This window comes from Gossypium hirsutum, chromosome A03, assembly GCF_007990345.1.
Source record: "Gossypium hirsutum isolate 1008001.06 chromosome A03, Gossypium_hirsutum_v2.1, whole genome shotgun sequence".
Classification (NCBI taxonomy): domain Eukaryota; kingdom Viridiplantae; phylum Streptophyta; class Magnoliopsida; order Malvales; family Malvaceae; genus Gossypium; species Gossypium hirsutum.
Window position 1 is genome coordinate 12,443,076 of NC_053426.1, and position 24,948 is coordinate 12,468,023.

The following is a 24,948-nucleotide window of genomic DNA, read 5'->3' on the forward strand; positions in this document are numbered from 1 at the left end:
GATGAGAGGAACCATAATTTTCTTTGAGTTTTTTTAATTTACATTTTTTTTTTTTGCTTAGTTCTGGATGCTTATCGTATTGCCTGTTTAGAAACGATGTGGGATTTGGTCTTTATTAGATAAAAGCATAAAACTGATGGCTGAAGGTGTAGATTGAATTCAGATTACATTTCTCTTAGAATGACAGTCGTAGGCCTGCATTGTAAAGGTATGCGTATAAAATATAGTTGGAATAAATTTGAACTTAAAATATGGATGGTGAAAAGATAATACTCCTAGCTTGAAAGCTTCTTAGCAAATCTAGCTTAGTTATTAGCAACTAAAGTACCGTAGACATACTGTATTAAGTTTTTTTTTTACTGAAAATGAGTAATATTTGTACATTAAAATAAAGAAAATTGGTCTTTCTAATAAAAGTTTTAATCATTTTTATTGTTAAAATTTAGTTAAGAAGGTAAATATAGTTCATCACATGTAACTATCATGTTAATTTTTAATAGTTCATATGGATGAAATTTTTTGATAAAAATGATTAATTTATTTTTATCTAACATATACAATTAATTTGTTATTTTTTTTAAATAGGGGACTTCATGATACTCCGAGAGTTATTAGCAAATCCAATTGTTTAATTCACGATTCAATTTTTTAGGGTTGATTGAATCTAATTGAGATTGTTTAGTTTGTAATTATACATTTAACTTTAAATAGTATTGGAGTTTGGAAATTTGCCACACTATTTTGAGCACTTAAATTATTAAGGTTCTTGTGTTTTTCTTTTTTTAATAGTAATTGATGAGTGATATTGAAATCGTTTTGTAAGTGAAATTTCAGTAACGGAAAAATAGAATTGAGTTTTTTCTTTTATGGTAGATAAAAAAAATTGGAGCCAATTTTACAAAATTATTCTAGTACCATCACATATAAGTCAAACATTTAATTGTAATTGTTCCATGATGGCTGTCGAAGCCTCTTGGAATGCTATTGGATCATAAGGAAAAATTATCATCCTAGCCAGTGTATACGCAATTACATTGGCTTCTCTAGGGGTTTGTTGTATGACTACCTCATTGTCTCCTATATAGCTCCTAGATTCTTAAGATTAGGTCCCTGTTCAAATGCCCATAAGATGTATCTAAAATGGCTTCCATAGCTTTAGTGCAATTTGTTTCGATAATAACATTAGCCCAATTAACATCACATGTAAGAAGGAGTTCCATCGTAAATTGCTCAAAACTCAACCTTCTTTTTGCTAAAATTGCCAATATTTCTCTTAACTCCCTCACGCCATGTACCAAGGTCATCTCTTGCCACAGTTGCCGTCAAAGCTAACCTTGAGTTAGGTTCTTTCGCCTTATCCATGTTCAACTTAATGAAACCTGAAGGTGGAGGTTTTCACGCTCGACATCGTCTCTTGCTCGTAGTGTTATCTGCAAAAATTTTAGGCCTATGTTTAATGAAACTCGCCCAACAACATGAGGATTGGGGAATGTGAGATATATTAAAAGCTTTCCATTAAAACACCCACAAATTCCTTTGTTTTCACAAATTCCAACAAATAATGCCAAATAAAGATTGCCAGTCAACTTTCATAAAAACTAAATCAAACTCATTCTTTAATTTCATCAAAATCCACTACATCAACGGAGCGAAAAAAAATTGTAGCAAAACCCTCGAAGGGATGACCTACTTCCACACTTCATATTCATTACCAAAATCTTAAGGCACATGAATAATAGAATATTCAATTCTCTCACAAAGGGTACAAGAAGGGTCACCAAACAAACCTATTCGGCATCATTTGACATTGGTTAGCAAACGTTCTTTAAGCACCAACTAAACAAAATGTTTTACTCTTTGTAGGCCAGTAAAATACCAAGACAACTTCCATTTGTTATCTTATGGATTTAAAGAATTCTGTATAAGAAAGTTATAAGCATATTTAACTGTGAACTTCCCATTAGTAGACCAGTTAGAGATCAGTTCATTTTGTCCAACTAAAGGGCTTGGAGGCAGAGTGCCTGCAATGTAAGAAATAATACTATTATCAACAAAACAACGCAAGTAAATATTCCAATTTCAGCTGTCGTCCACCAATGAAGCCTCCCTTAAAGTAGTAGACACATCAATAAACTCAATGTTATGACATAAATTGAATAAAGGCTCGATCTACGGAATCCAATTATCAGTCCAAACCTTAATAAAGTTGTCATCGCCAGTTGACCAAGCAAGGCTTTGACATAAAAGTGGTCAAACCTTGGAAAGAGATCTCCAAACAAAAAAACACGACCCCTTCGAAATATCTTCAGGACATGTAACACCCTATACCCAACCCGATTGTTGGTTTTGGGTACCAAATGTCACAATTAACCCGAGTTAGTTATCAGCATACTTTTAATTTATATAATTCTTCGCCAGACTTAATGCTATGTTCACATATAAATTCAACCAAATTTATTAACTAACAAAACATTTCTATAAATATTAATCATATGAAATCTCTTATTATAAGAAAAACTAAGTAAATACATGAAATTTCTTTACAATATACCCATCTACTGAATATCTCTATACACAAAATTTTGAACAAGTTACATTTTTACTTAATTACATATTCACTCCCTGAGGCGTAGCCTCTAAAGGCACCTCTCTATATGCATGATATCACTATAAAGAAAACCACATGAATTCTTTGAGGTCTAGTTTGGTCCCTTCCCACCATTTCCATAACAACTTTTGATGGTAAAACACTCAGAAGTACAAATGAACTTAGTGAGAATCTATACAATAGTGGTCATGAGTGAATTTTGAAGTCTCGAATAATAAATAATGCACATAATTGAACTCCCTGAGTATCATAGGAGATCCTGTAATTTGAATAGCGCAGATGACACACATAAGTTCTTATTGAATGAATCGTTAGTGAATAAAATAGGGCAGATTTTGGATGTAATTGTACTATTTCTGAACTTTATTTGAGACTTAACCTTGTCTAGCTTCATCCTGACATTCATTTGACCTTGTTGATTTGGCTCATCAATAGATAACCACACAAACAGATATACGATTGGTTGACTAACTTTGGTGGACTTGCAAACATTTTGCCATAACAGATGATTCTTACCCTGATCCCTCTATGTAGCACCCCTAACACGTCTCCATCGTCAGAATAAGGTTACGAAGTATTACGACACATATCATAACAATTAACATCACCAAGTCATTTATTTATTAATTTAAATGACAACATTTGAATCTATATTTCATTCATAGCATATTTATATTTACAACCCTTAAATCGAGCTTACGAGGCCTTAAAAACAGTTTGGGAACAATCAGTGACTAATTTCAAATAGAATAGAAAATTTTAGAAAAACCTGAAAGAAACAGGAGTCACACGGTCGTGTGTTTAGGTCGTGTGACAGAGCCCAGACCGTGCGGGTTCAAGAACATAGCTCTATGGCCAAACTGTGTATAATTCGAAATAAAGGTTACATAGTCGTGTCGCAGCCTGTGCGCCCGCTTGTGTACAAATCGAAATAGGCCATGTCCCAAACCCTATGAGTATTCGAAATGAGGTCACAGAAGTTGCCAGGCCATTTAACTCTCTATGATCATGTGGACAAACCTACACCTAAAATCAAGAAGACACACGACCATGTGTAGAGGCCATGTGTGGTACACAGTCTCGTGACAGCCCGTGTCCCAGGCCTTATGCACCTTAAATAGCTTCTAAAACAAGCCAAGATACTACTCATTTCTTAAGTTCCAAGCCAAACCAAAATCACATATTTACAAGCTTTCAAAACACATTGAAACAAACTTAAAACATAACCAAAACATTCAACTTAAGTGCCTAACCAATGTGCCCTTATTGACACCACAATTCAAATATCAAACCAATTTGCATTTAGAGCTCACAAATCCATACATTAAACACTTGCCAAACTTACCACTCATCCATACCATTCAAGTTTATTCTACTATAGTCTAGTCATTCACAAATAGCATAAAAAAAATGAACAAAACACATACATAAGGACCTTTATAAGCCAAAAGCCAAAGGCATATATACATGTAACAATTTGATTTTTAGTGGTTCGTAAATAGTAATTTCAGGACCACAAAATTGACGAGAAAGTTCATATAATTAGTATTTAAATTATACGAGTCAATAATAATTTTTATATTGAATTTTGATTTGAGAAATTTTAATTAATTGAATTAATAGTTAATATAAGTGGTTTAGTCCAAAAGTTAAGTGGTTATTGAAAATGAGGTATTGGGGCCTCGTTTCATAATTTAAGGCCGTAAATATATTTATTTAATATTTAAAGAGTTGTAATATACGTGAATTGAAGTTTGGCCGGAAAATTTTAATGATTTATTGCTTAATTAAGGTAAAATGATTAAATTGTAAAAGAGGTACAAGTTAATTGCTATAGATTTAAAATAGTAAAGGGACCAAAATGGTGATTAAACCATGGTAAAAAATTTCAAGCCAATCATTTCACTAACTTTTAGGTTATTTATTCATTTAGTCCTAATTAGTTTAAGGCTAAATTGTAAATAACCTTGTTTATTTGGAATTTAATATAATTGAAGGACCAATTGTGTAATTGGACCCTCCTTAAATGGCTTAATAATAGAAATGATGTGGAATTCTTTAGATTGTGGTAAATTGCAATTAAATCCTAATTAAATAAGAATTTACCAATTAATCTGTTTTTTATTATGATAAAAAATGGTGGTTTCGGAGTCACAAATTTGATGTTTCAGGCCGTAAATATTAATTATTTAATATTTATAAGGTCATTAGTGTTGTATTAAAATTTGGTTAGGAAATTTTAACGTTTGGATGGTTAATTAAGTAACAGACTAAATTATAAATATGAAAAAAGATGGATTTATTAGTTAAAAGGGATAAATTAAAGGGGTTTGGATGGGAAATAAACCACCATTACCCATAGTGGACGGTTTTGGCTTTCATTTAGTTAAAATTTCATGAATTAGTTAATGATAAAATAGTAACGAAGTAAATAAATAAAATTTAAATGAAATAAAAACCAAATTGGCTATGAAATTTCATTGTTTTCTTCTTCCAAAGGCCGAAACACCATTTTTAATGGGGGAGCAAGCTTCGGCTAGCTAGAGTTTTCTATTGGGTACGTGTTTGATGTCTGCTTTTAGTAATTTTTATGTTTTTGAGCTCGTATTAGTTTAATCTAGCTAACTCAAGGACTAATTTGTAGAAATTTCAAATACTATGGATATTGTCATTGATGAATTTAAATTTTTCTTGAAGTTTTATAGTAAAATATTAAACTTGGTTGCTAAATAAGACTATTTTGTAAAGTAGTTTTAGTACCCACCCAACCACCCACCCTCTCTTTTTGTTTATTTTATTTATTATTATATTAGTTTTATTGTATTGTTATTATTACCATTATTAATATTTTTATTATTTCCATTTTTATTCTGCTAAGTTGATTTTTAAAATAGTATTAGATTTTTTTGTTATTTTCTTTTTAATTATTTAAATTTTATTTAGTTTTATGTTTTATTTATTTTTCTTTTATTTCTATTTCTATTTGTATTTTTTCTTGTTATTATTTTTTTTATTTTTTAGACTTATATATTTTATTTTATTTTGTATTTTTTCTTGTTATTATTTTTTTATTTTTTAGACTTATATATTTTATTTTATTTTATTTTATTATGTACTTCACTATTATTATGTTGACTGTCTTCTATTTCTTTTGTCACCTCTTTATCTGATTTTATTTTTGTCTATCTTCTTTTTAGTGTGCTCGGAACCATGTACTTAATTTAGGATCTTCTATAATTCCAAATTTCACTATTCAGACGAAATCATCCAAATTAAAGGCAATTTCAATTCCCTTTCTCCCTTATGATATTTTACTTATTCTGTTTATATCTATTTATACATTGAGGGCAATATACATCTCACATGTGGGGAGAGTGTTTATATGCTTATGCGATATAGCCCCTAAATTGTTGTCTGTGTTTAAGCCATTTTCTCACTCCTATCATTAAAGTTATTTTTTTAATTTAGAATTTTTATTGATTCTATTTGGGATTAATTTGTGATTTTTGTGTATTGTTTTATTGATACTTTAAGACACGAGAGAGTCAAGTATGAAAAATCATTTTTCAAAGATTATTTTTTTAGGTTGTCTCCCTGAATTGAAGAATTATCTTGAACTTTTAAATTTGCAAGTTTGACATCAAAACCATAATCTTTTGTGAGCTTTTGAGCCTATAGAGCATATATTTGTTTCATGCTCATTTTATTTTTGGTTTTGAGTATGTTAACTTGACTTGTTATTCTAGAACTTGTTTCGGTTATACATGTCGAGACCACATTATTGATTTGATATACTGAGATGATATAGGCACTTAGGATTTAACCTGCCTAACCTTTAACCAACTTACCTATTGAATTAGCCCCTCGTAAACCTTGTTGATCCTAACGCATTTTTTTCTCACCCATTTATGTTAATCCATAACTAAATTATCCCTTTTATTGACTCCATTTTTGTCGAGATTTGGTATGGTTAGTTGACTAACTATGTTTCATCATTTGTATTGTTGAATTTTACTTTGTTCAAAAAAATTAAAAAAATTAAAAAATATATGATTTGAGCTTGAATCGTCAATTTCGTATTTTGTGTAAAAGCTAATTTTCTCTCTTTATTTATTGTTGATGTAAATTATTTTAATTCAGCAACTGTTTTTTTTTCTAGTTAGGTAACTTATCAACTCAATTCTCGATTGTAACCAACTCTTCTGACCTTTTTTGTACCCTTAACCTAAGCCCCATTGCAACCTTGTAAAGACCTCTTAATTGGTGTGTCATCTCATTTATATAGTGGTGGAGATTTATATTCAAGTAAGCCTATGGTAATGACATTTCTTGTTCGAATATTGAGTGCATATTACTTGAACCTTAAACACTTTAAGTGCTTTGAGTGAATCCTTAGTGAATATGTTAATTCTTGTTAAGTTTGAATTTTAGGTATTTATTGAGATAGGGGAGATGCCTAATGTTTTTAAAACTTAAAATTCTCTGCTTTGATTGCTTGTGTTGTTTAATGTCATTTTAGTGTGAATTTCCAATGCATTATCTGTAGATTATCCTAATACATTGTCGGTGAAAATGATAAATTGAGGGAAGTTGACTTGAATGTAGGTTGAGACTTTTACTTGACGACAAGCAACCGCTTAAGTGTAGGGATATTTGATGAGTGCTAGAAGTAACATATTTTAACCTCATTCTTAATGTGTTTTTGAGTGATTATTCAATGCTAATTGTGAATTTTATGCTCCTAATTCTTTAAATTAAATTCATGTTTTTATAGTTAATAGAGCAGTTGAGAGCAAAATGAGCGAAAAACGAGTAAAAATCGAAAAATCGAAACAAGCTACAAGAGTTATACGGGTTGACCCATTCCACACGGCCTACCACATGGGCGTATGGTAGGTCATGTCAATTGCGTAGATTTGCACTCTAAACAGTGGAAAAAATATGATTTTTAGGTTTTTGAGTATTCTAAGATGTATATATGACAAAAATAAGAAGAAATGAGAAAGGTGTCATAGAATATTCAAGAAAACAACTTGAATAACACCATTGAAGCCGATTTGGAAGCATATTTCTGTCAAGGTTGAAGATTCCCAGTTGATTTCTTAGGAGATTATCATGAGTTTTTTTTTGTTCGATTATATTTTATCTTGGATATTTTTATTTTCAAGTGTGAACTAATTTTCTAAATACCTAGGGAGATGAATCCTATGATGGATCCTGTCGTTTGATTTTTATTTTACGCAATAAATTCTTAGTTTCTTGTTCTCAATTATATGTGTTTAATTCTTGGTTTGATATTTCTAGATTGTTAATCCATGTTTGATGTGCTTAAATCAGAGGTTGAATAGATCCTATTTAAGAGTAGATCTGGTGTAATTTAGTGGAGTTGCATGCAATCCTAGAAATAGGACGACATAAATCTACCGGGTTAGAGTCAAATCTAATAGGGGAATCCATAGCAAGGGTTAATATGATAATAGGAGTTTTAATTAAAAAGAAACTTCAATTAATCAACCTAGAGTCAACTGCTTTTATGCTCAAAAGAGATATTTGCATAATTGAGGTATTTCTATTAATTAAGATACTAAGTAAATAAATTGCGTAATTTAGATTGGTAGCGACAGAAGAAATCTAGGTGAATTCTTTCCTGGGTATTGTTTTGCTTCTTGGTTGTTAGTCGATTATTTTTCTATTTTGTTCTTTGTCGTGTTCTTTAATTAATTTTAGTTTTTAATCAGTCACTCAAATTATTCGATTAAATAATATAAAAATGGTAATTATTAGTACTTCTAGTTTTTGTAGGAACGATATTTGTGCTCATCGTAGCTATACTATTAATTGATAGGTGCACTTATCTTAGTAAAATCTTTAGTTAATTTTGTGGAAATCAGGCGACAATAGAAAAAAAAAAGCCAAAGGGAACGACAAGAGAGGAATTACAAAAAATGAAAGAAAAGGAAAAAGGAAAAATAAAGGAAAGAAAACGTTGGAGAGGGAAACCAACAAATAAAAATGGAAAAATAGAAAATGCAGAGAATGGGAGTAGTGGGGGGAGTTAGATGGTAGAATGGAGAGAAATTTTAGGGATAATTTCTGATTTTTTAAAAAAAATAAATCTAATAAAATCCTAACCTACCAAACTAGTTATCAACCTACCAGATTACTTAGCAATTGAGTTTAACCAAAACTCTGACACCCTAGGCGGCAACAACAGAAATAGAGCAAAAATTAATTTTGTTTTTAGGCACAACAAAATTCTAACTTGGGACCTAAGGATAAACTAAGGTTTTACCACTGAGCCATCAGACTCATTCTTGCCAACAAGCTAACGAAAATAAAAGGCATACATGTGACCAACCAAGTGTGGGAATTAAAACAATAAAAATTCATGGAAGAGAATAGAACACAAAACCTCAAGCTTATAAAGAGTACTTAACCACTACACCAAATTAATCTACACAACACAATTAAATACCTGAAAATTAAAGAATTTTGGGATGTTACAATTGCTCACTTGAGGCCACTTTTCATAAGGAAAAACATCTTCATGTCGGAACACCTAAGTCATCACCAAGTCAAACAAGAGCTCTTTTCTCACCATTCCACCACCATTATTAGCACGTTCACATGCCTTCACCATCTCTTTCCATGCCACTAGCGCATAATGTCCATGAATAATCACCATTGTGGACCGAAGAACTTTCTCATCTACAACACTTTATTATTAGAATATTTTATACTTTTTTGAAAGTTTTACTAATATAAATATAGTACATTCACAAGTGCAGTACAAGTACAAATACATGTCCATCAGATGAAAAGCTTGAAAGAATCCAAACAAAGCTCATACATGGCATATGCACATGATGATATTGGAGACCCATAAATTACAACTGCGCATGGTAGGACTTGAATCTAGATGCTTAAGAACCTAAGGCCTCCACCTTAACCAACTACACTAAAACCTCAAAAGCTATATATTTTTTTTATATTTTTTAAGTATCTTTAATAACAATTAGCTACATTAATTGCTTAAAGTAAAGATATTTTGTTAATGCCAATAAGATCTTTGTTTGTTGGTCAAGGTAAAGGTTTTGGATAATTGAGTACCTAAGTTTGAATCTTAAATCTATATTGTAGTTGGTCGTACATATATACGTACTTGTGAAAATGTAATGTATTTGTAATTGTGAAACTCTAAAAAATTATTTTGTTAAATAATTAAAATAATCAAAGTGAATTTCAAGGGATTTTAGATTAGAACATAGGAAAGTTAAAAAGGCAAAGTTAGTGTTTCCTCGTTATATCTAAAGAATGTCATCCCATAGTTAGTGTTTCCTTGTTATATATAAAAAATGGCATCCCATCTTAATAATTGACTTGCAAAATTTATTGTAGTTTTAAATTCTACTATTACTCTTTCTACTATACAGAAGTTAGGGATTTAAACAATGTACTTTGGTTTGTTATTTTTAATTCTTATATTTTTCAAATTTAAATTCCAGTCATCTTCTAATAATATCTGTTAAATTAATTAAATTATGTTATTTCTAAAATTTAATGCAAAAAACATAGTATCATATGTGTAATGCCATGTCACATTGTTATTTCTACATGTTACTTATTAAAAATTCAGTTAATAGATGAAGGCCTAATTTAAGAATGCTTCTCAAATGTGATTTTACCCTAAAAAACACTTTTGAGGGGAAGTTAAAATTTTCAACTTTAAAAAAAAAGTGATTTTGAGCCAATTTTTTGGCTTGAGAGAATCATTTTTTCTCTAAAAAAGTAACTTGTTTAGGAATGTTTTTTGTCGCAAAAGTGGTTTTTGTCCCAAAAGTACTTCTTAGAAGCAATACTAAACACAACTGAAAGATTATTATTTGTGTCAAGATTGAAATTTCAAAATTCGAAAAATAAAGGGATTTAGAATGTTCCAATTGGAGAATATGTACTAAATTTATAATTATACACATAGTACAATGCTAGCAATTGAGTTTAACCCAACAAATTTAATTGCTATTGTTTGCGTCAGGACTAAAATATCAAATTTTAAAAAAGTATAAAGACTAAAAAGTGACCAATTCAAAAAATATAGAAACTAAAGCTAATCAAATTAGAATACAAAGATAAAAGCCACAACTTTTGCAAACTAAAAATTAATATTTCCTACGTGTGAATAGTTTTTTTATTTGATTATTTAATTAAGTTGAAAAAAAATCACAAAATAACTGTTGTGATTGTGACATTAATATATTATTTATTTTCTTTCCTCGCGGAACAATAAAAAAATAATAATAATTCTATCAAATAGCAAAATCGCATTATTAAAATTGAGAAATAAAAATGTATTGGGCAGTTATATCAAATATCAGTGAAACAAAATAATATAAAAGTTTATATAACCATCCTCTTTGGAAAAATTATTTTATGTTGCTACTAATTGAAAATAAATAGATCATTTTTTTTTCGTATTATAAGTATAATCGGTAAAGATGGGGAAAAAATTGATGATATATTTATTTTTAATTAATAGAAACCATGAATAATATGATTAAAATAATTTATAAAACAATTTTTCTGAACAGAAAATAGTTCAAGTTTAAAGTTTGAGAGATAATATTCAAACATATATAAACCTTAAAACCTCATTTATTATATAAATAAATTTTTTTAGAAGCACTTATCCATGTAATTTTGACATCTAATATATGAATAAAGATATTGACATCTCAACCATTGTGAATATATGTATGTAGTTAAGAAGCTCCACTTCCTTCCCCATTATAACATTGATCTCTCATAGTTAATCCCATGCAAATATCTTGTTTACTTATCTTCTTCCTATATGATTTTTTTTCCCTTTCGTTTCAAATTATATGGATATCAAGAATACTGAATGATTTTGCTAAAGTTATGTTGAGTTTATATATATATATATATATATGATTGATTGGTAGAATTTTTCAGCCATGATTCTAGTGATATATATATATATATATATGATTAGTCTAGACTTTGGTTTAGGCTTTCTCTGAATATATTTGAATCATTTTTCTTTCCCTCTAAACAACTTTAGAAAGGGTGATTTTATTTTAATTAGTCATAGTAATAAATTTAGTTTTATTTATCAATTGAGTAGTTATTTTTTTAATTAAATTTGGCCAATAACTTTTCTTTAAAGGAAATGTTGATTAAAACATTGTTTTTTAACAATGCTAAGGTGACAATTTGTGTTTTGGTTTATGTATACTTATTGATTAAATACTACACTTGACCAATCATTATAAAAATGAATATATAAGTTTAAAATAATTTGGCCAAGGGTCCTTGTTTTCAAGGTTGAGAGATTGAGCTATCCTATTTGTTTTGAAGGTTAAAATTTTCATGATAAGGTCCTTAAACCTTGTCATAAGTTGATTAGAAATAGCATGGTATAAATTATTGTATTGATTATATATAAATATATGTATATATATAAATAAAAACATATTTTCTTGCCTATTTGCTAAATTTAAAAATTATGAATTTTTTCATATCTTGAATTCTGCATTATATATAAATATTGCAAGAAATGATTAAGAGTAATGAAACTCTATTATGAAAAATATTTTCCCAATCCAATATTGAGTGTTAGGTATATTATTTTAATTTTAGTCTAATTATAATCTTAAATTGTTTAAATATATGTTTTTTTTTTAAGTTTGTAAGTTGAGTACAATCAAAGTAAAAAAAATATAAATACATGCAAATTAAAAATTAGAACAATTTAAATTAAAATCGATTAATTAAATTAAAATTCATAGAAGACAACATATTATAAATCTCATAAATCCACATATATAATAAAAGCAAATGATAAATCTTGAAATTAGATACTTAAAACCTAAACCTTTGTCTTTACCAATTATGCCAATACCTTATTTGGCATGTTTCAAGTTTTCAATCTTCATGTTGTATTTTGCTTGTGTTAAATATTCTTTGATTTAAGTAATGAGTGTGCATTGCCATGGCTGGTGGTCCAAAATGAAATTAACTACATAGCTTGAAAACTGTATAGGTTTGTGTTTTCTATCAACTCAAAAGTTAGATTTTTAATTATTATTTCCTAAAATCAATTCAAGAGTTGGTTGATTTAGTTTATATTCACAAAGTTTTATATAAAAATTTAATAAGTTGATCATAATTTCATCTTAGTCATTGCTCTTTTTCTTTCTTTCTCTCTCTGTATATATATTATATTTTTTATGTTCGTTTTATAGTTTATATTTGAGATTTAAGACTTTCATTATAATATTATAACTAAAGTTTGAACATCTTTCTAAAACCCAACACTTGTTCATCTCTATATATTATATTAAATTGTTATTTTCTTTTCTTGTGGCAATTGTCCTTCATCTTTCATCTTCCACAACCTAAGCTCAAGGGCGTAGATGAGGTCAGTAAGAGTTTTAGCCCCCTAAACCATTTAGGTTCTTTAAAATTTTTTAAATTTTAAATTAATAAAGAGAAAATTACACTTTGTTCACCCTTAAAAATGATAAAAAGAATTGATTTAATCCTTCAAAAATTTTAAAGATATAGGCCATTAAAATAATAAAATTCCATTTTTACTATCGTAAAAACTACAATTTAATTTCGAATCCTAAACAAATTTTCTGACTCCGCCCCTGCCTCATATGTGAAAAGTGAAACAATATCCCGTATTAAACTGCAAAATTCAAACTTACGAGGTGAAAAATGTTACTTGAATTTGAGTATTTAGTGATTTATTTTTGTTTCAAGTTAGAGCAAATTATATCCGTCCTTAAAGCTGAAGCTGCATCGGATTTTATGTTGGCTTGACTACCATCGTTGTCTGCAATTTTATTTGGTCTTCTTGTCAACGCAACGAAATTTGTATCAGTTTTTATCAGTTTAATCTGATTTTATGGATTAAAAAAATCTCTAGTTGAATTATGTTTATCAGACCGCACAAGTAACATATTTTCATTGTTATGTTCATGCAAATTTATAGAAAAAGAAAATCTACACCTATGTCAATGGACTCTACTCAGCTTCTTCCCCTCATTTCTCAATAACAATTTTCAAATCAGTACAACAATTTAACCCAAAAACACATGAAAGAAAATGGCAGTCTTTATTGCTGACAGAACATGAAAATGTCTACAAAGATCTAGTTTTTTCACAAGGTTGTTGGCTTTGTTATGCACTTTTTGACCCCAAAAACTTAGAATGGGTAACTTTTAATGCTCTGGAGGTGTATACGACATTACAAGATAAACGGTGCTATAGGCATGTAGATGACAACGAGCAGAGCCGCCTTCATCTCCATTTGCAGTTAAGCTTGTACAGCCACGCCCAATTTCCCCACCGCAAAATGTTCCGGCTACTGGAACCCCAGGAAAGTTATCCAAGAATGGGGAACTATCAACATTAAGTTGACCGAAGAATGATTCCCCACGTCCAAGGCATGAAAAGATAAAACCTCCAAAAGCTTCCTTCTTATCAACGGCATTGATAATTGTGCTTTTGCTGAGGCTGCTTTTGGAATCCCAATCCAACTTCAATTTTCTAAGGGTTGAGGAGACACTTCTGCTTGAAGATAATGCAGTCTTTGGATCCGAATGGTAAAACTGAAAATAGTCACCAGTTCTGATACCAACACCATCAACATAAAGGTACTCTGAATCTCCTCTGTTGAACAACATTTAATCCGTTTGATTAAAATAAAAAAGGAAAGTAAATGAATGTGTACAAATGCAATCCTTGCCTAAGTTTTATTTGCAGCCACGTGTGATACAGAGAGAAGTAAAAACAACTATTAGACTAAGTTTTTACCACTGTAGTATGAAAAATGGTTCTTGTGCATCACTATGGTTGGCCAGAAAAACGAAAACAGAAGAATGATATTGAAGTTTTGTTGATCAATGGCCCTACACATCATTGACCTTAGAATGACATTGATTTTTGAAGAGACAGATCCTATTACAATGTATGGTTAACCAAATGCCATTATTAATAGCTCGGAAAAATAATTTACTGTACGCACTGTATTCTAATTGACTTGCACCAAACAGTGAAAGTATCAACTAATCCGAAAGCAAATGCTCTTATTGCAAGTAAAGAAGAATAACCGGCTCACTTGTAATTCATAAACAAACACCAAGTATCATACAACAGAAAGTATAGCAAAGGGCCCCAATATTCCTTAAACCTTCACCATTTAAGCAAGTTCATCTCTAATAAGTCTATGAATGCAGCAGATGAGTGGCTAACTACCATAAGTAAGTCGGCAACTATACACCTAGCTCTACAACTCAATTTGTTCCAGCAACTAACATGACAATTATGTAGATAGCAAATATATACTCAAGAGGACAGGTTAACTGTGGAGAGAGAAAAGGTACACAACAAGAAGGTTTGATTGCTGAACATGACAATTATGTAGTGTGTTTGTACACATACAGGTGTCTGGGAGTGCAACCCATACAACCTAGCCCCTGGCATGCATGCCATATTTTCTGTGAAACCAAACAAAAATGGGGAAAATGTTTCATATCTTACCCTTCAATTCCATGGAGTGCCAAGGTTGTCATCATCCTAGGCTTATCTGAGCCAACAGAACAGTTCCGTCGCCTTGTAACCCCAATGTAAAGATCAACACAGTCCATATTATTTTCCATCTGCCATTTATTTTCACTTGAAAAAGTTTGAGTATGGATGAATCATAAAGAATAAGCAGTGCTCATAAGCACATGAATCTTTTTGATATGGTATCAACACAATGGATCAAAACATTGGTAGAATGGGTGTAGGCTTCAAGACAAAAGAATCAATTAGGAGCACAAAATATTTACATTAAACAGTCAGTTCGCATTGCAACCGCATATTTTAAATATTTCTATAAAGCTCATGCTTTCTTATATACACAGAAGCACATTGACATACCTCATTATCAATATCTTCCAGCATCTGTTGACCATCAAGAATCTCCTGCTGTCCTTCTCTTCTGGCAGTGAGCCAGGTGACAGTATAAGAGTCTTGCACTCTAACAGAAGCTGCCTTAAGCCTTGGTCCAATTGCTGAGACACCCTTTGACAGTGCAAAATGAAATTCAATATTCCCTATACCTGACAATTTAACACACATCAGCATAGGCTACCAAATTGGGATGAAAAGAGGAGAGAAAATGACAAAGAAGTTATGTGTGCATATTTACAAGAAAATGCATTTTTAGAAATTTTCATTTTCTTTACTCAATTTCAGCTTCACAAAGCAATGGATGGAAAAGAGATTACTTTTTTCTTTCCATTTTTCAATATTTCCTACCAAGCACCCCAATGAAAAGAAAATATATATTTTCCATTTTTCTACTTCACTCCAATTTTCCATCTTTCCATCTTTCTTTCCACCTTACCAAGCAAAGCCTATACGATGTAACCAATGACAAGAAGAACCAAGAACAAGTCCTTAGGCTTTTCTCAATACGAAGGATGGAAAGGAGTAAGGATTGAAATGTAATACAGTTTATATGGACTTTCTCAGGAATGAGAACAACTATCTTCACCTATTACACTTGAAAAAGGAAAATTATGCACGTGTGACAATTAAAACAGTTAATAAGCTTCATAAAATTTGAGAAAAATAAATAAATACATAACGTAGGAATAGTTACCACAGGCTTTGTTTCTATCTCTCGCAAATACAAGAGCAACAGCATCAGGAGAGTGTTTTTTATTAGTGCTGACATTTCTTGAGACATCACTACTTCTGTACACAAACTGACCTCTCTCATCACCCACAATGATTGTTTCCATAGACATAGCATAATCTGAGATGGACAAGATTATCAAAGAGTATAATAAATCATGTGCAAATTTTCTGAATAACATGAAAAGAGGGAAAATAGAGCTAGAACTAATCTAACAACCACCTAGGTCCTACGTACTTGGGAGCTTGGAAGAGGTGAGAAGGAATTATCATAGAGGTCATTGATCATGTATATATGATTGACCCAACATTGATATGTTCCACTCCATATGTTGAACAAACACTTTGAGCACGTGTTTGTGCCACTAAGACTAGAATGTAGATGAGTGATTATTATTTTCTCATTAAGAATATAAATTTGATGGAAATCTGGGCCAGAGTTTAGGCAATATTTTCTTAATTGCACGTTCCCATTCAGATTCAAAAGGAATAGTTGTGCTTGGAAAGAAACAATAGGTACATTAGAGTGGAATCTTTTGAATTTCTGATGCATAGATGGTCTAAATAGTTAGTTCCCCTATGCTTACAATCAGTTCAAGCTATCAGATGGATGAACAATTTTGTTCTATCAAAAAGCAAAATGAAAAATAAAAATAGGGGAAATGGAAAAAAAACTTGCCTAACTTTTCAAGAATAGGTTTCTGGTCAACACTTCCATCCTACAAAATCAAGAAGCCACATCAAAGCACAACCAAGTAAGAGACCCTAACTTGTAGTGGAAGAGGACACACAACAAACATGGCAACTTACTCCGATCATTATAATCGCCTGCGGTGATGTGCAACCTGACATAGAGGATGTGTAAGACTTAATATCCTGCACGAACTTGTCAGTCATTGACCCTTGAGGTGCCTAATATAACAGCAAAGTTCTCCATGTTAGTTTTCCTTTTATAAATTGAAACTAACAAACAAGTAAATAATGTTCAGCAACATTAGGCTTCTTTCATTATATTATTGTTTCAGTAACAGATTAAAATTTCACCTTCCTCTGTCCTAAAAGAGGGATCACATCGACTTTGAGTCCCGGAACAAATCCAACAGTCAATACGATGCCAGTATTTACAGGAACTTCATCAATATTACCATCAATCCACTTAACCTGACATTTTATAAAACCAGAATTTGAAAACAAAAACATAAAAACTTAAGCATCACAATGGTAATAGAGTAGGAATACTTAAAATAAAAAATCATAAAAGAAGAACAAGCCTCTCTAAATTCATGAGAAAGTGCATCTCGTCCAAGAATTCCTTTAACAGAAGAAACAATAATCGGAGTTCTTGATCCCACTTTTTCTACCATCTGCCCAATAAACACAAGTTAGAATTTTAAAGAAAATTAACTTCAACCCATTAGGGAAGATAAAGAGAGGTTTTTAGAATTCATACAAATTGCAGAACATCTTTGATTTCAAACCCAGGACCAACACTTGCAATAGCAAAATGAGGTCGAATTGGTTCTGACATAACCTTGTCAAAAACTTCTTGTAAAGCAACCTATTCAAATATATACAACAAAAATCAGCAAAAGAATACTAAGAAAAGTTTCCTTTTTTCCCCTTCGAATTAGGCATTAAAAGAAAAAGGTAGAGAGAAAGATACAAGAGGCAAAGGCTTGAGGGAGATGGCGGAGGAGAACTTAGGGCGAGAGAGGATATGACAGCAAGCAGCGTTCCAAGTCTTAGAGACGGTGGCAGCGGAAGCGAAAGAGGTGGCAGGTAGCCTTGAAAGTATGTTTCGAAGAAGATCCTCGTTCATTAGAGAAAACCCATTGGTTTCCATGAGTTTGGGTGTTGTTGGAGAAGGTGATGATCGGTTCTTATTCGCCATTGAAGGCTTAAGCAAAGGAACACTCTCAACAGCTCTTTTCAAGTCTTTCTTGATTTCTGGGCTTCAGTTTCATTCTACTTTATTTCATAGTTTCCTTTTTCGTTTATTTAATTAATTAAAAATAAGGAAAAAGTTTATGGTTAATATGTATTATATAATAGTTAAATATAAAATAAAGAAAACAGTGAAATTTTAAATTTGAAAGTAGAAGAATGGCAAAATAATTTTAAAATAAGGGAGAATTATTTTTTCTTTTGCTAAAAATATATTATAGAGTGAATAAATATTATCAACTGTATTTGTTTATTGTTAGCATATATATTAAAATATATGTAAAAATTAATATTCATATTAAACATAGTATAGTATGCTTAGAGGTGTGCATGGGCCGGGCCCATAAAAAAATTTCGGCCCGTTTTCTAGGCCCGGGCCCGGCCCGAAATATGGGCATGAAAAATTGTCCAAGCCCGGCCCGAAACAAAATTGATAGGCCCGAGCCCGGCCCGGCCCGACTAATATTAATTTTTTTTCTTATTTCATTAAATAAAAATTTTAAAAATATAATAAATCAAATTCATTTAAAATATTAAAACAAAAAACAAATAAAAAATGAGACTTGTTTATTTGATAATTTTTTTTATATTTTAGATATTTTACATATGATATATTTTATTTTTATACATTTATCCCTATTTTTATAAACTTTTAAAATGTATCTTAATTATTTATATTATTTATTTTTCTTTTTTATAATGTTTTAAAATTGTTTTTTAGCTAATTTAGAACAATATATATTTTATAAAAAAATTATATACACATGTGCTAAAAGAATGATATGTAGCGTGTGTTTCTTGTCTAAATTACCTAAAACAATTACCAATTTTCTTTTAATGATGATAAAAAATAAATAAATAAAATATTTTAAATATCAAAATGAAAGAGAAACGAGTATACTTGGTAGCAAATTAGTGAATTTAACTTGTTTTAATTATTATAAGTTAAACAAATCGAGTTTTATAAGTCAATGCTTAAACATGCCGCACATAACAAATACACGCAATTGACGCAAACTAATCATTCCTCAAGTGGGCTGTTGGTGGCCTTCTTAAAACAATATACAAATTAGAAATAAAATAAAAAATTGGTCATATTAAAATTGAAACAAATTAGAACTAAAATAATAACCAAATTAATAATAAAATAAAAGTTTTACAACATCGAAATAATATTAAAAATGACAACAGATAACATAATAAATAGCTGCAAAAGAACAATAAAACACCACAAAAGTAGCACTAAAATAGCACCAAAATAGCATCAAAACAGCTCCGAAACAGCAACAAAATAGCACAAAAAAACAGCACTAAACAGCAGCAGTGAGAACAGCATCACCAACAACACCAAAACAACACCAAAAACCTGCAAAATATAATCAACCAACCAGAATATCTACACATTAACCAATCAATATATTTAATTTTATAACAAACTATAAATTATAAGCTAAATTAAATTATCAACAATTAGAAAGAAAGATAACCTAAAAAGCAATTGAAGAAACATCATCCTCATCGTCCTCATCATCCTCATCGTCTTCATCGTCATCATCATTCTTGCAACTAATTTCTAACATGAAATAAAAATAAATAATTAGATAATCAAACTGATAAAAAATAATATAAAATTACAACAATAAAACGAGAGTAATAATTACCTATTGAAAATCCCTTAGCTCGCATCCAATCATCCAAGCAAACAACGGCTTGAACCGTTTTTTGCTTAAGTGAACTCCTCAAAGGTGTGATAACTTTCTTACCCATGCTAAAAGCCGATTCGGAAGCTACAGTCGATATTGGAATTGCCAAAAGATCACGAGCCAATAATGAAAGCTCATTATATCGAACTGAACTTTTGCTCCAATAATCCAAAACATCTATTTGACTATTCAACTCAAGCGCCGGTTCTTCCAAATAAATGTCCAACTGTGACTTTTCACTCATAGTGCTAGATTCATTTAAATACCGTTTATAGTCATCACTCTCATCAAAATCTCCCCCAAAACCAAAATCAACACTATTAACATTGTGTTCATCCAAACTAGAATCAACAGGATTTTTATCTGAAACATTAGAACTCCCAGCCAAAGAGGAAGACGTGGATTTAAATCTCTTAACATACTCGTTAAACAAGAGTCTAAGATTGCTAAGAATGGTTTCAACAAAATCTAAAGCATGAATACCATAGATTGTAGTAAAGCAATACTGCACATAATTCAACTTGTAACGAGGATCTAAAATTGCAGCACATGACAATATCAATGAATACTCAGCCCAATATTTATTAAATTTCTCTTGCATTTGCTTAACCATTGGAGTTAAAAACGAATGAGGACCTTTAACTGTATCAAGCAAGAGCTTGTGAACCTTCCAAACCCCTCTAAAATAAAGATTAGCCGTTGGATAATTAGAACCAGAAAAAATACAAATTACATCATAAAAGACTTTCAAAAATTTGCAAAGAATAGCAACATTTCTCCACTCCTTGTTAGAAAGTGCAAATATTTGATAATCTTTATCTCTTTGGCCCCAATAATCTAGCACATCTTTATAGTAAAGAGAAGATTCAAGCATCAAATAAGTAGAATTCCATCTCACACACACATCTTGACGCAACTTTTTGGTCACATTCAAATGAAAACTTTTGTCGGCCACATCATAAAATCTTTTCCTACGAATTCCTGACTTTTTTATGTACTTAATTCCATTTCAAATCTTACTAACAACATCATCAGCAAGTTCCAAACCAGCTTTAACTATAAGATTCAATATATGTGCACAACATCTAACTTGAAAAAAGCACCATCACACAAAATAGCTCGGTTTGCACGAAAACGATTTTTAAGACAAGAAACCATAACATCATTATAAGAAGCATTATCCAAAGTGATGCTAAAAATTTTTTTGTCTATACCCCATTGAGATAAACATAAAACAAGTTCATCCGCTATGTTCAAACCATCATACGGAGGAAATAAAGCTCTAAACCTTATGATTCTCTTTTGTAGCTTCCAATCTTTGTCAACCCAATGAGCAGTAATGCAAATATATTCATCATTAGTATGCTCCGAGTTCCAATTATCGGAAGTTAGACAAATTAAACCAGGTGCTTTAGCCAACTCTTCTTTAACACGATCTCTCTCTTTTGCATAATACATTAGGACATCCCTAGCAGCTGTATATCTACTTATATTCTTAAAATTAGGACTAGCAATTCTCATCATGTGTCTAAATCCCGGTTCTTCAACTGTCCTAAATGAATGCTTGCCACACACAAGAAAAGTAGAAACAGCTTGACGGCACTCATCAGCATCAAACTTGTAGTTTTTTATAAATGGAACACCTCCTAATGATGGTTGAGTGGCTATGGTGTATTGAGTGATATCCTTACTAACTTTTTTCAAACAACTATTTAGATGACGTCTTAAATGAGAAGTTCCACTAGAAGATTTAGCAGAGAAGATAGTCTTACAGTGATTACATTGTGCCTTCAATTCATTTTTGTTCTCGCATTCAAGCTTTGTCATTTCATCCCACACCTTTGAAGTGGTAGACTTTTGACGTTTAGCAGCACTTTCATACTCATTAAACCCATCATCCACAGGTATAGGACTGTTCGAACTAGCCATAGTCATAAAAATTAAGTCCTAAAATCCAAATAGACCAAAAGATAATTAAATTTCATACTAAAAATATCTGATAATTATGATACAATTTATAATTTTCATACGAAGACAATTTAATTTAAAGCTTTTTATTTAAATATAAATTAAAGTTTATTAACTTATTTAGTTCTAAATTAAAATTTTATGTTTTGAAATTTTATTTAAAAGAATTTTGAATGTTGATTTAAAAATTAAAATACAATTGAAATAAAATATAAAGCTTAAAAAATAGTAAATACAGAAACATAACAGAAGCATGCATCGACAGGAGTAAATTAATCCACAATTCCACATGCATTATTATTATAATAATAAGTATCATTACATTGGTTATAAGATTAAGGTTGAATATAGCATAATCCAGTAAATACACTTATCATTTGGAATGCTCCTTAGTTAAATTGAAGCTTAATTAGAAGATTTACTAAAGTCCCATATGATTGGATTTTTTTTAATTGAAAAGAAAAGGAAAACATCGATATCATGATGAAGGACATTTCACTCACAAATCTACTAATGTATCCTAACGGAAAAAATTACGTGACAAATCAATTTCGTCAAACACTCCATTAAATAATAATAATAATAAAACATCAAAATGCATGCAAAATGTAAGTTATAATTTTTCTTTATTTTCAGAGTTAAACAAATTAATTATTGTAATAAAATTTAATTTAAACCCTAAGATAGTTTATATAATTAAGTAGCATTGATGATGCTTGGTTTCAGTGGTTGAAATTAAATAATCATCCCTATTTTATGGATCAACATCTTTAAACATCAGTCTAGCATCTTGTTGACATTATTTCTACCAATCAAAATTTGGGAATTTGATGGCATAACCTTCTTCCAACATTTTTTCTATTCTTATACACAACGTTATGATCTGATGGTCTTAGCCCCTTAATGCCACCACATCTAAAAAACAGTAATGGCGTCGTTTGAAGCAATTGATTTTGCCTCTACCTCAGTTTTTCCCCAATTTAAAATAGACATTTAAAATTAACTCAGGTTTGTGGGATAAGTTGAGAAGGAGCATGGTGATGAACTGATATAGTTAATTTAACTTTTTCTTTGAATTTTTAGAGCCAACATAAATTAATAAATATTTAAAGCTAAACTTATTAATTTATAAAATGTATAAATTCTAAGACGAAAAAAATAAACAGGTGACGAAATTAACAAAATCTTTCTTTTGTGTACACATGTATTTTGTTTATTAATTTATGAAATTGTCACAATTTCAACTCATTAAATTAAATTAAATAATTTAAACCCTAAGATAGTTTATATAATTAAGAGTTTATATACACGTTTCATTTTTGTATTATTTTTGCACTGTCAAAAACCTGCAAGAAGAAGATGCAGCAGTGAAGAAGAAGATGCAGCAGTAAAGAAGAAGAAGAAGAAGAAGCTTACCGTGAAGAAGGGGCTTTCTGCGATAAAGGCACAGCAGCAGTCTTCAACAGCAGCAGCCAGTGGTATAGGCCTATGGGGAGCCTTAGTAAGGACTAAGGAGTAAGGACCAAACTTTAGGGAGCACCGAGATTGGCTACCGAGACTACAAATGAAGAAACAAAAATGAAGAAGTTGAGCTGAGCTTGAGGCTAGCTGGAGGTGGCCAACAGACACTGGATCGATGGATCGGTGGATTGGTGGAGGTGGTGTGAGCTAGGGATTTAGGTTTTGAAAATGGGAAAAAAGGGAGGAAGGCAGCAGCACTAACTGACAAAATGAAAGTGGAAAAAATATAAGTAAAGTTAAAAGAGTAAAGTTAAAAATAAAAAATGATTAAAAATAATTTAATATAAATTCGGGCCGGGCCGGGTCGGGCCCGGGCCAAAAAAATCTTACCCGAGGCCCGGCCCATTTTTTAAACAGGCCTCATTTTTTGTCCAAGCCTATTTTTTGGGCCTATATTTTTACCCAAACCCTCCCATTTTTCGGCCGGGCCTTCGGGTCGGGCCGGGCCGCCCGACCCATGCACACCTCTAAGTATGCTTACTTTTTTATCTCTGAGCTACCCGAAAGTTTTTATTAAGTTACTAAATTATTTAGAAATTTTTATTTCAATAACTGGGCACTAAGTTTTTTTTTTTTAAGTTGGGCTAGTGAGCTCTAAGCGACAATTCGACAATTAATATTGTGGATCCAAGTTAATCTGTCAATCAATGCTGGAGATTGGAGAAGAAAATTGTTTAAATTGTAGTTTGCAAATTTATGATGTTTAAAGTTGTTTTAGGAAAAAAGATGAATTGTAGAAAAAAAAGGGAATGAGAGCTTTCGATTGGTATAGGAGGTGTGAACAAAAAAGGCTATATAACAACAATTTTAATAGCTTGGTGACTTAAATGAAAACTTCTAAATAATTTAGTGATATTTTATAATTTTTGAAGTTAAATGACCAAAACATAAACTTACTAATAATTTAGTGATATTGGGTATAAATTTTAGAAATGTAATGGATTTAAATAAGTCTAATATTATATGTTGAATGCTCTATACAATCAAAGATATAAATGTTCAATAAATTCTCATTTATAATGAATTATTTTTATGAAAATTACTTGCTTTAAACTAAAAATTAACATGTGTAATAAAAAGACTTTAAACCACAAAAATAGTTTAAGTTATTTGTATTTCTTATGTTGTTCAATCTAGCTTGATTCATAGGGTAAAACATCGGTCAATTAAATCTAACAATTACAAATTTTTTTTGTATATGACATTCTTGTTTCTATGAGCACACACAGAAGAAAATAGTATATTGAAGGAGATATTCACTCTATTAGGTTAAGTAAAAAAGGTTAATGGTGAAAAGCAATAGGGAATGAGTATATGTTTGGCTCAATTGTGGGGAAAGTTGTGGCCATAACAAGTAAAACAACAATAATAAAATCGAGCACACAAGAATTATTTATGCAGTTCAAATGCAACCCATGTCTCTAGAGTTTGGCTTAGAGAATCAATCCACTAAAATTCACAGAAGATAAAGAACTTGATGATTTAAGCCCA

General features: G+C 30.6%; 2 protein-coding genes across 4 annotated transcripts; both read right to left on the bottom strand.

The window, feature by feature from the left end:
• Positions 1-13,729: 13,729 nt before the first annotated feature.
• Positions 13,730-18,291, bottom strand: LOC107886239 (F-box/LRR-repeat protein At5g63520). The gene is made up of 10 exons (XM_016810118.2): positions 17,985-18,291; positions 17,772-17,879; positions 17,593-17,685; positions 17,366-17,482; positions 17,132-17,233; positions 17,001-17,040; positions 16,287-16,442; positions 15,560-15,741; positions 15,176-15,294; positions 13,730-14,305 (listed from the first exon to the last, which is right to left on the bottom strand). The coding sequence occupies exons 1-10, from the start codon at positions 18,210-18,212 to the stop codon at positions 13,855-13,857; spliced, it is 1,596 nt and encodes a 531-aa protein (XP_016665607.2). The 5' UTR covers positions 18,213-18,291; the 3' UTR covers positions 13,730-13,854.
• Positions 18,292-19,378: 1,087 nt separating this feature from the next.
• On the bottom strand, positions 19,379-23,695 carry LOC107886238 (zinc finger BED domain-containing protein DAYSLEEPER). Of its 3 annotated transcripts, XM_016810117.2 has the most exons (5): positions 23,353-23,695; positions 21,741-21,915; positions 19,927-20,052; positions 19,753-19,838; positions 19,379-19,631 (listed from the first exon to the last, which is right to left on the bottom strand). In XM_016810117.2, exons 2-4 carry the CDS (start codon positions 21,901-21,903, stop codon positions 19,753-19,755), a joined length of 375 nt encoding a protein of 124 aa, XP_016665606.1. In that variant the 5' UTR covers positions 21,904-21,915; positions 23,353-23,695; the 3' UTR covers positions 19,379-19,631. The 3 variants fall into 3 exon arrangements, with proteins under 3 accessions (XP_016665606.1, XP_016665604.1, XP_016665605.1); XM_016810115.2 differs by having other exon boundaries at positions 19,753-19,831; positions 19,927-21,915; positions 23,353-23,677; XM_016810116.2 differs by having other exon boundaries at positions 19,927-21,915; positions 23,353-23,677.
• Positions 23,696-24,948: the final 1,253 nt, after the last annotated feature.